At 47.4% G+C, this 14,686-nt stretch overlaps 2 protein-coding genes across 2 annotated transcripts in view; both read right to left on the minus strand.

Moving 5' to 3' along the window:
• Atp6v0d1 (ATPase H+ transporting V0 subunit d1) overlaps positions 1-3,207 on the minus strand; it is a 40,600-nt gene extending 37,393 nt beyond the window's left edge. The window contains exon 1 of the mRNA XM_006986806.4: positions 2,891-3,207. Coding sequence (XP_006986868.1) covers positions 2,891-3,020 — 130 coding nt within the window. The 5' untranslated portion in view covers positions 3,021-3,207. The remainder of the gene's footprint in view (positions 1-2,890) is intronic.
• A 583-nt stretch (positions 3,208-3,790) lies between these two features.
• On the minus strand, positions 3,791-14,227 carry Agrp (agouti related neuropeptide). Its single transcript, XM_076572071.1, has 5 exons — positions 14,145-14,227; positions 4,708-6,452; positions 4,468-4,600; positions 4,225-4,307; positions 3,791-4,041 (listed from the first exon to the last, which is right to left on the minus strand). The coding sequence occupies exons 3-5, from the start codon at positions 4,595-4,597 to the stop codon at positions 3,859-3,861; spliced, it is 396 nt and encodes a 131-aa protein (XP_076428186.1). The 5' UTR covers positions 4,598-4,600; positions 4,708-6,452; positions 14,145-14,227; the 3' UTR covers positions 3,791-3,858.
• Between the last annotated feature and the right edge of the window lie 459 nt (positions 14,228-14,686).

The following is a 14,686-nucleotide window of genomic DNA, read 5'->3' on the forward strand; positions in this document are numbered from 1 at the left end:
CACATACATGTACACATAATATTTAAAAATAAGCACAAAAATACAAAAACAATTCCAGCTATTTGGAAGGCTATGGAGGAGGATCACAATATCAAAGCCAGCCTAGGCTATAGAGTACAAGCCAGCCAGTGTAACTTAGAGAGACTCTATCTCAAAATAAAACATTAAAAAGAGGGCTGGAAGCCAAGCAGTGGTGGTACACACCTTTAATCCCAGCACTGGGAAGGCAGAGGCAGGTGGATCGCTGAGTTTGAGGTCAGCCTGGTCTACAGAATAAGTTCCTGGACAGCCAGGGCTACCCTGTCTCAAAAACAAAACAACAAAGACGGCTGGGCCTATAGTTCAGTGCTTAGACCACTTTCCAAGTATCTACAGGGCTCAAATCACAGTACTGAAGAAAAAAGAAAAGAAGGCGGCGGCAGTGGGACAGTGCTTATGGGCGGAGAAGGAAGCAGAGTGACCAGCAAGTTAAGTAACAGACAATAAATACAAGCTAACATTTACTGAATTCAGACTTTATCTCTAGCCCTTACTGGATTCTTGGTGCTGGGCTAAGTGTTTTACACAAAGTAGCACTGTGGTCATCTTCACAGTCTTTATGAGATAGGTGCTGCTCTTATGGCAGATGAAGACTTCCATGTCCAGAGACATTGAACAATATGTCTACAGGAATCCAGTAATCGGCTGATTGAGATTCAAACCTGTGTCTGCTGGACTCTGAAGTCCTATCGCCTCTGTGCACGAGTGCTGGGTATACTCCATGCAAAGGAGAAGGGTATGTGTGAAAGAGCAGGGTCCTAAAGGTCTGGATGATGTTCCACAAGGGGCCCATTGCCAAACAGCAGGAAGAATGTCCCAGTATATTTATTGTCGATGATGTAGTGTCTGCTGCAAAGACAGGAACACGGGCCGGGCGGTGGTGGCGCACGCTCCTTTAATCCCAGCACTCTGGAGGCAGGGCTAGGCAGATCTTTGTGGGTTCAAGTTCAACCTGGTCTACAGAATGAGATCCAGGAAAGGTGCAAAGCTACAACACAGAGAAACCGTCACAAACAAACAAACAAACAAACAAAAAAGACAGGAACACGGATTCCCAGAAATTCCACAGGGGAGCAGGCAGCAGCTGGAGAAAGGAAAGCCAGAAGAGAAGCCAAAAAAAGGCAATAGTGCTCACCTTTACATTTACCCAAATAAGGATCTTCCGAAAGAAAAAAACTAAACATCTTTGTAACAGGGAAAAAAATCTTCCTCAAGTTCCCATCAATCCACCGAACTCACATTAAGTGCCAACTAGGTGTTAGGCCATGCCCAAGGCAGCCTCTCTATTCCAACAGTGAAGTCAAACTAAGGTTTGTGGCTGGTTCCCACAACCCAGCATCTTGAAGTATCCTCTCCACCCATTTCTTTTCTTTTCTTTTCTTTTTTTTTTTTTTAAGTTTTTCGAGACAGGGTTTCTCTGTGTAGCTTTGGTGCCTGTCCTGGGTCTTGCTCTGTAGACCAGGCTGGCCTCAAACTCACAGAGATCCGCCTGGCTCTGCCTCCCGAGTGCTGGGATTAAAAGCGTGCACCACAGCTGCCCGGCTTCTCCTCCCCATTTCTACTCCTATATTGAAGGGTAAACAAATTTCCTTGCAGGTTAACATAAAAATCATAAAATCTGCTACTGCACTTAACTTCAGTAAGTTTCGTATTTGAAACGCTGTTTTTCATGTGACAGATCTAGTTTTCAGGGTAATCAATAACTAAATGAGCTCAATTTAACTCCAGAAGTATTTGATGAGAAGTTTCTAAACTGGGTGAACCACCAAGCCTTCTCCTCCAGCTAATAAGTACCTTTCTTCAAAGGAATCATTTAGGACTAAGAGATGGGAACTCACATCCCCATCCTTCACTACCACCAGGGTGGAGGGTCTGGAATTATAGAGACATCTCTAACTTAGTACTTTTGCTACAGATGGGCCTGAAAGTCATCTTACTTGAGAGTAGTGGCTCTCAACCTTCCCAATGCCTGCGACCCGTTAATACAGCTCCTTATGTTGTGGTGACCCCCAACCATAAAATTATTTTCGTTGCTACTTCATTAACAGTAATCTTGCTACTGTTACAAATCGTTAACATACATATCTGTGCTTTCCGATGGTCTCAGGCAACCCCTGTGACCCCAAGGGGGTCACGACCCACATGTTGAGAACCACTGCTCTCCATCTAGTGTTATGAAAGGGGAACTGAGATTTCTGTCACTCTTGTGTAAGACACTGTTGTCCCCAAAGGCATCGTTTCTCACTGGGGTAGGGGAGTAGGGGTCAAATACTTGTGCACGAACTTCAGATTTACAGGGTTAGGGTTAGGGTTGGCTTTCCCAAACATTCAGTCTGGGAGACACTGCACAGCCAGCTGTTCGGAGCTGGGAGGAACCTCTCACCAAACTGTCTTAGCAATTCCCCTGGAAGGCTCAACCCTCAGACCAACACCAAGGACTCCAAAGACCTTGGGGGAAGGGAGAGCTTTCCCAACCCAACTTCCCTATGCATTGCCACCCGACAGGCCCCGGCTTGGGCCAGGGTGAGGAAGAGGCTTGTAGGTGGACACTTGGCGCCGACTAATCAATCCTCAGGAGCTCGGCCTTCCAAATTACAGGCCTAGCTCCACGAGGTTAGAGGCAACCCAAGCCGAGGCAACCCACTGCGGTTTTTAAAGTCTTGTTTATGTCTGGGCCCCTCACAGAGCCGCAACCACAGGTAGCCTCCCTTCTGACACGCCCGCCATCCGCTCGCGGATTCCCCGAGGCCTCGCAGGCCCTTCGAGACCCTCCGTCTCCGGCTTCCCGGCTCAGGGCGGCCTCCACTGCGGCCTCTCAAGGCCCCTCACACAGCCCAGCCCCGCGGCTCACCCTCCAGAGTCTCGCACTGCACCAGGTTGAGGTAGTCCGCCTGGCTGAGCACCCCGGCCTTGAGGCCGCGCACTAAGCCCTCCAGATAGCCATTGTCCACGTTGAAATAAAGCTCCGGGAAGAACGACATGGCTGCGGCGGGGGCGGCGGGGGCGGCGGGGGCGGCGGGACCTGAGAGCCCTGCTGGGGCTCACGCAACTCGACTCGGAGATCAGCTGACTCGGCGGCCGCAGAGGGCTGTCAAGTGCGTCAGATGACGCCAAGCGTCTCACGTGACCACAGCGGGGCTGGCTCTTCTAGGTATCGAGCTTCCGGGTGGCCTGGCGCGCAAGCGTCGCCCGGGAGCGAGCCGCCCTCTGGGCGCCTGCGCACTAAGGCAAGGCGGGCCTTCGGCGCCCCGCGGAGAGCAAAGCAACAGCGATGTTGCGAGTCGACCGCGTGGTGGTGCTAATACCCGCAGGATTCGAGCGGGGGCCCTCAATTTAGTTTTCCCGAGTTAGGCGCTTCTGCCTGGCCCTGTTGGGGCCAACCAGGTCAAGGTGAGCCTGTGTGCTGTTCCTTACGCTGCCGCGACCGTCTCCTACCAGGCGGAAACCGAGGTCCAGAGAAGGGTTTTGAAACCAATGTTTAGCCACTAGCTAGACTTGACTCCCCATAAGCCAAGCTGCGCCCGCCTTCCCTGCATTTGTTGCACTAGATTCTCTGGGGCTGGCGTGTGGCCTCCTGCCCCCCCCCCCCCCGACACACACACACAGGGGCCTGGTGCCTTAAAAATCGCCGATATCCGTGACTCAGAAGATGGAGTAACCTAGACCCTGAGGTTATAGTGTTTGCAGTTCCGGCATAACGACGCCCCCTACCCTTCGGTGAGCCCAACGACCCTTCGACAGCCACATTCAAAATAACCACAGCTTTAGGATTGGTCCCATCCTTTATTCGCGTCCCTGCCTTTGCCCAACATCCACTGGTTAGGTGCGGCTGCAGAGATTCGTAGTAGTACCCAGCTTGCGGCAGTAGCAAAAGGCATTGAAGAAGCGGCAGTAGCACGTGGCGCACGGGTCGCAGCAAGATACTTGCTGTCCCAGGCAGGACTCGTGCAGCCTTACACAGCGACGCGGAGAACGAGACTCGCGGTTCTGAGGATCTAGCACCTGCATTCATAGGGGAACAAGAACGTCAGGAAACTCTGCCACCCCGATCCCAGTAGGATGGCAGTGGAGCGTGGAGCAGGGATGGTCTACAGTTCTGCCAGGTTGGATGGTCCGGAAGTGGGGATAGAGGATGGTATCTGATGCTCCCTACCTGCTACTTTATCCCTTTCCCTGAGGAGTTACCTCCACCAGAGCTTCTGCCTTCTTCAGCAGAGCCTCTTCTGTCCGGTCTGCGGTTGTCCTCTTCGGGCCTTTGAGACTTAGACCTGGGGCAGACGATGTCAGGGCCACACCCACCATGCACCAAGTACCCACCTCCCAGGGTTGGGATTGGGATTCGGGGGGACGAGGGCTTAGTCCCACACAGGCAGATTTGTGACCAGCAATTGTCGTTGCCCCATACATCACCAACCTGCCCATACTCACCTGGGAACTCTGGAAACAGGGCCTGGTCAGGCCTTCTGATGCCTTCCAGGGGTGCCAAGCCCATCTGGACCCCCAGCGTGGGAGGCAGTGCCAGCAGCAGGGCACAACTCAGCAGCATTACAGTCAGCATGGCCTGGCTCAGCAGGAAAACCCCCCATTTAGTCATCCTTAGAATACCCTACAAACGCCGAGAGAACTAACCCCAGAAAGTTAGAATTCCTGTCTAGCCTTTGCACTTACCTTTGCTTGCTGATCCTTGCCTAGAGAGCTCCTGGCCGCTGGTGTTCTGAGCTTATATGGCAGGGTCTAATAAAGGGCCCACACGTGACTGCTTCCTGCAGCCAGGCCATGAGGGCCCTCCCTGGAAAATGGGGACACAGTTGGGCTTTCTCCCTAGAACCTGAACCATTGGGAGAAGTGCCTGTCCAATTTGGCATAAGCCTCCAGGAACCAATTAGACTTTGGGAACAAGATAGGGTGTCCAGACCCCAAAATTTCCCTAAAACCAGAAACTAGGGTGGGTCAGGCTAGAACTATTAGCAATAATGAGGCAGGCGGCCGGTGATCTTAATTTAATTTCTGGCCCCACAGATGTTCACTTAGCCTCTTCATGGCATGTTGTTTCCTTTGCTTCCAGGAACTTTGGTCAAGGGCACCAAAGGGCCGGTGAGTGTCACCAGGCGGGAGTAGAGTAAAAAACTAGACCCCAGGTTTCTTTGGAAGACAGGTCAAAAAAGCTCTCCCAGCTAAAACCAAGCCCTCCAGCTCTACCTCCTCTTTCCCTTCTTTAAGACCCCCCACTCTTGTTCCTGTCCCCAAGTCCCTTTCCACTTAGGGTTCCTGTAAACCAAGGGAACAGGACACACTGTTCCCTGGGTGGGCACACAGCTTCAGAGTAAAAAGCTTTCAGCCCGCCTGCTTCATTAGTGTTAATGGCAGCTCCCTTCCGCCCTGTGTTGTCAGGTCTCTGCCCACGCCTGGTCTCATCAGCTTGAGGACATGGTGAGGGCTGCCCATTTGTGGATGTAGCAGGACCCATGGGACCCTTTGTTTGTTGGTTTGGTTTGGTTTGGTTTTGAGACAGGGCTGGCCTCCAACTTGCAGAAAAACACCTGCCTCTACCTCTTAAGTGTTGGGATTAAAAGCATTCGCCACCACAGTTGGTGGGGTTTTTGATGTTGTTTTTGGCTGTATGTATGTATGTATGTATGTATGTGCACCACATGCATGCCTTGTGCCCAAGGAGGTCAGAAGCAGGTTTTTGGATCCCCTGGACCTAGAGTTGAGGATAGTTGTGAACCACCATGTAGGTAATAAGAACTGAATCTGGGTACTCTGGAAAAGCATCAAATGTTCTTAACCTCTGAGACAACTCTCTAGCCCCTTGGTGGGCTTTTTTAAAGAATCATTCACATGCCCATTTGGAAAAGGAATACAGGTTAAATCATCTTGGAGACCCCAGTGCACAAGGCAATGAGAAAAGATGGAAGAACTGTCAGGATATATAGCCCAGTCCATATGCACTCTCCTGATCAGGTGGTTGCCTGAGGAAATCTTCCCACCAGGAGTGAAAACAACAGACTGCCCTCTGGCAGCCCTCATCCAGAGTCCACATCAGTTAATGTCTGGGTTCATGAGAAGGAGGTGCTCTGCAGAGGATGGGCCTATAGCAAGCCTGTTCACAGACAGACACTGGTAACTGGGGTCTGGCATTGTGTTCTCCTGCAGGTGACTTGGTACCGTCCTCGGAGCTCAGAGTCTACTTTCTCCGTCCCAGGTTGGGGGCATGAGGAGCTGGGGAAAGCCCCTTGAGGAATAGTCCCTGAACTCACCCTTTAGGGCAGCAAGGGACAACTCTCCCGAGAGTAGTGTAAGCAGTCACTGAGTAGGCAGTCGATGAGGCTGTCACTGAGTAGGCCTGGCATTGAGACCTGTTTGGAAGCTGCTCTGGAAGTTTGGTGCCCCACTTTAGGACTTTGTCTTCTCTGCAGTGACAGGGAGAAGAAAGCAGGCTATATCCTAGCTGCATCACTTGGAGCCCAAGAACAGCACTGCATGAAGCCTCCATGAGGTGCTTTCCCAGGTCTTACGGATTTATTGGTTTTTTTTTTTTTTTTTTTTTTTTTTTTTTTTTTTTTTTTTTTGAGACAAGGTTTCTCTGTGTAGCCCTGGCTGTCCTGGAACTTGCTCTATAGACCAGGCTGGCCTCAAACTCAGAAAGATCCATCTGCCTCTGCCTCCGGAGTGCTGGGATTAAAAGGGTGTGCCACCACCGCCCAGCTCCCAGATCTTTTCGTCAGCCTCCGTTACTGGAGATTTTGCCTGAAAAAGGTTAAACAGGTGCACCTTGTGAGTTGAGAAGGTTCCCTAATGAGCTGAAACACTTATAATCACAATACTCAGGAAACTGAGGCAGGAGGATTGCTGAGACAGGGGTGCTGGAGAACTGGCCACACCTATTAGTACCTATCCTCAAGACAGCTCTTCATGTCTCCAGCAGGGCCTCTTCCCACTCTGAAGGTCAGCTGTCTTCACCTGGTAGTAGGTGCACAAGTGTATCAGCCCACTAGGCAGTGACAGGGCCATGGTACTTATGGGGCAATCCATGATCCTGGTCAGGTCCAGTGGAAGAGATAGTCAAGAAACCCAACCATCAAAATACAGTAACATAGGCAATAGGCAGCAAGATGGTGTCCACCAGCAGGGACATTCAGGTAATAAAGCCACATGCTACATTAAGGTTCTCTGGCAGAAGAGACCATCCTAAACTCGGAGCCTCAGAAGCTTTGGGATCAGCAGAACTCTTCTCTGACTCCACAGCATTCTAAAAGAAGTAAACATCAGGTCTGCTCATGAATCAGAATCCAACAGACACTGCAGGAGTATTAGGACATTACCCCAGAAATACAGAAGGAATTGTCTCATGAAACAGAATTCATCCAGTTTGGAGATCTAGAATAATTATTGTAGCTATTGTTTGCCATCAGACAAAGAATTATTTTTATAATAAAGAACTTCCTAAATAACAAATGAAAATTGTATATTGAACATAAATAGCTTGAAAAAAATGAAATACAGAAAATTTAGATGAACTTTTTTGTTGTTGTTGTTTTGAGACAGGGTTTCTCTGTATAGCCCTGGCTATCCTGGAACTCACTGTGTAGACCAGACTGGCCTTGAACTCATAAGCCTGCCTCTGCTTCCCAAGTGCTGGGATTAAAGGCGTGCACCATCACTGCCCAGCTAGATGGATACTTTTATCTCCTAATTTATGTGTCTTGATCAACTTCTCCATAAGCTTACCTAATTGTTTATGTACTTTATACTTATTTTTAAAGATTTTTATATTTTTATTATATGTATATGTTTGCCTTATCTTGTTGAGACCCTGTCTAAACTTTATTAAAAAATTAAAAAGACTAGGAAGATAATAAAAAAAATTATACCTATATTCAGAAAAAGAGGCAGTGTATAGAATGGAAAATGAGAGACCAGCATAGGTAGAGCATAGAAATCTTTCACTACAAATGCCAATTTTAAAAAATAGTGACATAAAGCCGGGCGTTGGTGGCGCACGCCTTTAATCCCAGCACTCGGGAGGCAGAGCCAGGCGGATCTCTGTGAGTTCGAGGCCAGCCTGGGCTACCAAGTGAGCTCCAGGAAAGGCGCAAAGCTACACAGAGAAACCCTGTCTCGAAAAACCAAAAAAAAAAAAAAAAAAAAAAAAAAAAATAGTGACATAAAAGTCATGTGCAGTGGCACCTGCCTATAATCCTGCACGTGGGAGAGGGTCATGACTTAGAGGCCAGCATAGGCGCCATTATGAAATACTGTTTTTTTAAAAAGCTAAGTGTCTTTAACCGCAGTACTCAGGAGGCAGAGGCAGGCAGATCTCTGTGAGTTCCAGGCCAGCCTGGTCTACATGAGTTCACAGACAGTGAGGATGGCAGAGAGAGACCCTGTCTCCAAACAAACTTCAGCTAAGTACTTTGATTCAAGAATGTCCAAGGACCTGTTGGGCCAGTTTGGGCACCCATCTCAGGGAAGGCTTCCTGGGGGAGGAGACCTTTCTTTGGTCATGAAACTTGAGTAGGAGCTGAAGAGTGCTGGGGCAGTGTAAGTTCCTTGGATTCGTAACTGACATCGAGTTTACTACTCAGTCTGGTTAACACTACTTAACACGTACTCGGCATCAAACATGGTTCCTTCCCAAAGGCCCAGCCCAATAAATAGTCGGTTGACTTTTTCTCTTTCAATTGGAACCGGGAAGCCAGCCATCCTCCAAGATTCAGCTAGTGAGTCATCAGCAAACATCTGTAGTCATCACCACATTGTACAACTTCTGTGAGTGTGCATGGGCTCAGACCACCTGCCACAGAACCCAATATCATCCATAAGCACAAGTAGAGTGCAGAGGAGGAAATATGTTTACACCCTTCCCCACTCCAATCCCCTTTGCCCTACATTGTTGCCCTAAACATGGCCTGAGTTTCTTGTCATAATACTCTATGTACACTATATCTATCTATCTATCTATCTATCTATCTATCTATCTATCTATCTATCATCTATCTATCTATCTATCTATCTATCTATCTATCTATCTATCTATCTATCTATCTATCGTAGATATCATATCCTGAGTGCTAGAATTACAGGCATGTACCACCATACCTGGCTCTATTTTATTTATTTTTAAGATTTGTTTATTTGTTATATATACAGTGTTCTGTCCACATGTATGCCTGCAGGCCAGAAGAGGGCGCCAGATCTCATTACAGATGGTTGTGAGCCACCATGTGGTTGCTGGGAACTGAACTCAGGACCTCTGGAAGAGCAGTCAGTGCTCTTAACCAGCTAAACTATCTCTCCAGCCCCTTATTTTATTGCTTGAGACAGGGTCTTACTATATATATCTGGTTAGCCTCGAACTCACAGAGATCTACCTGCCTCTCTGCCTCCCAAGAGCTGTGATAAAAGGTATATGCCACCACACCCAGCCTCAATTCAATTTTTTGATTCAATTTTTGTTAAAATTAGAAACCTTTTGAATGGCTGGGCAGCAGTGGCGCACACCTTTAATCCCAGCACTTGGGAGACAGAAGCAGACCGATCTCTGTGAGTTCAAGGCCAGCCTGGTCTATAGAACAAGACCCAGGACAGGCACCAAAACTACACAGAGAAACCCTGTCTCTAAAAAAAGAAAAGGAAAGAAAACCTTTTGAATGTGTCCTGCTTTCCTTAGTGCTAGAGTTTGAGTATAGTTTGTGTCTCTCCCCCACCCAGACTCTTATGATTAAAGTCTGGCCCCAGAGGGCAGTGAGAGAGGAAGTAGAACCTTTAAGAAGGGCCTAGCTGGAGGCCCTTAGGTCACTGAAGACAGAGTAAGTTCCTGCCGTAGGGTTCTTATAAAAGGATCGAGCCTGGCTCTGCTCAGCTCCCTAGCGCCTGTCACAGAGGTCACCCTGTGGCCCGGGCTGCACTCCAGCCATCTGTCACTGGACTCTTGCCATGTCTGCGATTTGCCACATCACCTCCTCAGCTTTAAAACTGTGAGCTAAATAAGCCTTTTGGTTTTTAATAGAATTTTTATTTATTCCTTTTTCTAAAGGAATACATATATGGAACATGTTTTGATCGTATCCATCCTCTTATTCCCCTTGGAACCCCACTGGAGCTTCCCTAACAAGTCCCCCTCAAAATTTTTTTAAATAATCCAGAGTCCAATTACTGCTGCCTGAATGCATGTGAAGAAAAACATATCTATCCCTCCCTCTCCTCTCCTCTCCTCTCCTCTCCTCTCCTCTCCTCTCCTCTCCTCTCCTCTCCTCTCCTCTCCTCTCCTCTCCTCTCCTCTCTCTCTCTCTCTCTCTCTCTCTCTCTCTCTCTCTCTCTCTCTCTCTCTCTCTCTCTCTCTTCAGTAGCCATCAACTACCAGGTCGCATCTAGCCACTACTGTCTTGAACTCCTGATCCTCCGGCCTCCACTTCCCAAATACTGAGATTATAGCTACACCATTATGCCCAACTAAATGGTTTTTCTTCTCCTTAAGTGTCCTGCTTCAGGTATTTTATTATAGTGGTGAAAAGCACTTCTATACTACTAGTTCTCTGGGGTTCTTGTTAATATTTGATACAGGGTCTTACACTGTAGTTTAGGCTGACCTAAAACTCAAATGTCACTTCAAACTTGGGGCATCTTCCTGACACAGCCTCCCTAGTGCAGGAATTCTAGGTATGTGCCACCATACTCAGCTTTTGGTTTTGTCTTTTAAATGTTTTATTAGAGCTGGAGACAAGGCTCAGCAGTTAAGAGCACTTGTTGTCTTGCAGAAAACCTAGGTTCCATCCCCAGCACCCACGACCATCTGTAACTCCAGTTCCAAAGGATCTGACACAAATGCTACACAGACATACATTCAGACAAAACACTCATACACATAAAATTAAAAATAAACCTAAATTAATTTTAATATTTTATTACATTTATTTACTTATTTGTGTTGGTTGGAAAGCCGTGTGTATTGCACCATGGTGCACATAAGGGGGTCAGAAGACAAATTTTTCCCCTTTTTATTGAAAACAGATTTTTGAGCTGGGCATGGTGGCACACGCCTTTGATCCCAGCACTCAGGAGACAGAGGCAGGTGGATCTCTCTGAGTTCAAGGCCAGCCTGGTCTACAGAATGAGTTCCAGAACAACCAGGGCTGTTACATAGAGAAACCCTGTCTCAAAAACCCAAAAAGAAAGAAAGAAAATAGATTCTTTTCTCATCCAATATATCCTAATTACAGTTTCCCCTTCCTCTACTCCTCCCGGGTCCTCCTACTTCCCCTCCAGGTACACTCCCTTTCTGTCTCTTACTGAAAAAAGAACAGGCGGGGCTGGGGATTTAGCTCAGTGATAGAGTGCTTGCCTAGCAAGCGCAAGGCCCTGGGTTCGGTCCTCAGCTCCAAAAAATAAAAATAAAAATAATTTAAAAAAAGAACAGGCTTCTAAGAGATAACAACCAAACACGACACAATAAAATATAATGAAATAGAACAAAACCACCACATCAGGCTGAACAAAGGCAACCCAAAAGAAGGAAAAGAGTCCATGAGAAGACAAAAGAATCAGAGACCCACTAGTTCACACATTCAGGAGACCCATAAAAACACTAAGCAGGAAGCTATTAATATATGCACAGAGGACCTGGTGCAGACCCGTGTTGGCTCTGTCTTGCTGTTGCAGTCAGAGGACAACTTTTCAAGAGTCAGTTCTCTCCTTCTACCATATGGGCCCAGGAGAACAAACTCAGGTCTTCAGATTTAACAGAGAGTGTCCTTACTGCCTGAGCCATATTGTTGGCCCCCAGCCTTTTTTTTTTTTTTTTTTTTAATAACATGATCTTACTGTGTAACCTACTGTCCTGGAACTCATAATCCACCTGTCTCAACCTTCTGGATGCTGGGATTACAGCCCATTACACATGGCTGATATTTGGAATTTTTGCCTTTACCTTTTTTGCCAACTCAAGGTGCAATGGCCAATCCTCACATTTATCTTTCTTATGGAACACAGTTGTCCTACATTTTGTAACTTATGAAAGGACCCTTTTGGAGCACATTTCCTCTTTGAGTGAACATAAACACTTTGTGGCTGAATTTTTTTTTTTTTTAAAGGCAGTGTCTCACTATGTATGGCCTGAAACTCACTATGTCAATCAGGGCTAGTCTTGAACTCACAAAGATCCACTTACCTCTGCCTTTTGAGTGCTGGGATTGGATTAAAAGCATGTGCCACCATGCCCAGCCTTGATTTTGTTTTTGAAATGAGTCTCACTACATGACCAGACTCCCTGGACTCAGTCCCCAGCACCAACCTCGAAAGGGCAGGCATGACAGAAACACACCTAGCTGTGGAGATAATTTTACTGGTCAGGAACTAGCCTGATGTTCTCAGGAATATTTGGCATGTTCTGTGTGCAGGATTTGAGATCTGGGGGCTACAGAGCATTTTTTTCCTTTAATTAGAGGCTCATAAAACAATACCATGCCTAAATAACAAGCGGCTCTTAGAATCTGTGATCAAGTACTTTATCCCCCAAAGGCACTCTTACTTTGCCCATTAGGAGAATGCCGAGGGCATTCTTCTTCAATGGATTTTAAGAGAAGACCTTCTAGAATGATCAAAGACTGTTGCTATCCCTCCACTGAAAAGAGAAACCTGGGGCCACCAAGATGGCTCGGTGGGTAAAAGCCCTAAGTTTGATCCCTGGAACTCACAAAGCCTGCCTCAAAAAAGCAAAAAGGGCTGGGTAGGGTAGTACATGCCCTTAATCCTAGCAATGGGGAAGCCGAGGCAGATGGAGCTCTATGAGTTCAACACCAGCCTGGTCTCTACATAGCAAGTTCCAGGCCAGCCAGGGCTACACAGTAAGACCCTGTATTAAAACAAACAAACAAAGCAAAAACATGGGTGGGAAATGTAATTTATGCAGTTTAGTGGTAGAGCCCTTGTCTAGCATTCAGGAAACCCTAGATTCAGTCTCCAGTACTGAAAAAAACTGTTAGGAAAACAGAACCAATAAGTTAACATCAGCTGCAATAAGCTAAAAGCTTAATTCAAATCATCTTAAACTATAAAAATATTGTCTCGGCCGGGCGGTGGTAGCGCACACCTTTAATCCCAGCACTCGGGAGGCAGAGCCAGGTGGATCTCTGTGAGTTCGAGGCCAGCCTGGGCTACAGTGCGAGTTCCAGGAAGGGCACCAAGCTACACAGAGAAACCCTGTCTCGAAAAACCAATAAATAAATAAATAAATAAATAAATAAATAAATAAATAAATAAATAAATAAATATTGTCTCCTGTACCTCAGACAGTACAGAGGTGCAGGTTTCAGCTGAGGGCGGATAGACTACCTCTTGAATTTATAAGCACTTAGTGGGACAGACACAGCTTTCCCAATTCCTGTTCCGTTTTGTTTGCAACAATGCCCAAATACACCAGCTTCCTTAGATTCTCTAAGGCATTGCTGTGTCAGTGGGAACATTTGTGATGCATGAGGTTCTATGATGAAGCCTCTGAGAAAGCTTGAGTTCCCTGGCAAAGTTTTAAAGTGGGGTTCCTAAAGATGAGGGGAACCTTTCAAAAGGAGGAAGAGACTTCTAGACTCACTTTTGCACAGTTGTTTATAACGGAAGCCTAGTGGTCCAACCTCTGTGTCCAAACCAGCATCCTGGTTTCAGGATCAAAATGGGATTCAGCCCATTTTGACCCTCCCTGAAACCAAGTAACAGCTAAAGCAGTCCCGGGATTCTTCTTAAGCAACCCGAACTGAGGCTGAGACCTGTTCCCTAGGACTGACAAAAAGTACTCAAAGCTCCTTAACCTTTGAGGGTGTAGCCTCTTACTGCTTCAATAAAGAGAAAAGAGGTAGCTGGATAGGGGGCAGGGGCATGCCTTTAATCCCAGAGGCAGAGGCAGGCAGATTTCTGAGTTGGAGGACAGACACAGAGAAACCCTGCCTTGAAGAGAGAGGAGAGAGCTGAGTGCCTGCACCTTAGGAGTTATTCTGCCCAGAGAGGGCAGGTTATCAAGAGCACCTGGTTCAGTGTATCCAAGCATGCGGATCTCTGCGTGGTGCCCACACCAGCAGCAATAGCCTAAGAAATTGTGAGGATGCCAATCTAACCTTGTACAGACTCTAAGAAATCATATTCTCCCAGGGCTGGGCTCAGCTTCCACGGTGTGTGTCTATGTGTGCACATGTATGTCAAAGCCGGAAATCAACATCAGACGGCTTTCCGTTACTAGTAACAGTCTGTTACTAGAATGCTGGGCTCATCAATTAGGCTAGGCTAACTGACCAGTGAGCTCTAGGGATTGTAGACATATGTCACTGTGCCTGGCTTTTTATGTGGGGGCTGAGGATCAGACTCAAGTCCTCGTTGGAGTCGAACAAACACAACTAACTGAGCTATGTCCCAGCCCCCACCAGCCGCCCCAGCTTTAACAGACATCTGGGAGACTTGGACACGGCAGAGCTTTAAGAACCCTTGCCCCACTTTATAACTGCAAAGCCTGACAACTTCCTCACACAAGACCGAGGCGTCAGTGGGCGAGGGGTATCGCAGGAGTGTCTGCTGCCGGTGTCACAGGCAAAGGAATACCTTCAAACATGGAGGATTCATTGAGCGTACCGTGGACCACGCCGGACTGAGGTGGCACAGTTCC

The sequence above is a fragment of the Peromyscus maniculatus genome, chromosome 5 (assembly GCF_049852395.1).
Source record: "Peromyscus maniculatus bairdii isolate BWxNUB_F1_BW_parent chromosome 5, HU_Pman_BW_mat_3.1, whole genome shotgun sequence".
NCBI classification, from domain to species: Eukaryota; Metazoa; Chordata; class Mammalia; order Rodentia; family Cricetidae; genus Peromyscus; species Peromyscus maniculatus.

Bases quoted from the DNA above. Each gene is read 5' to 3' on its own strand.
- Agrp (XM_076572071.1), bottom strand. From the start codon at position 4,597: ATGCTGACTGTAATGCTGCTGAGTTGTGCCCTGCTGCTGGCACTGCCT. The intron at 4,308-4,467 runs GTGAGTATGGGC...CGTCTGCCCCAG, and splicing joins CCTGTTTCCAGAGTTCCCAG to GTCTAAGTCTCAAAGGCCCG. The intron at 4,042-4,224 runs GTAACTCCTCAG...CTATGAATGCAG, and splicing joins AGGCAGAAGCTCTGGTGGAG to GTGCTAGATCCTCAGAACCG.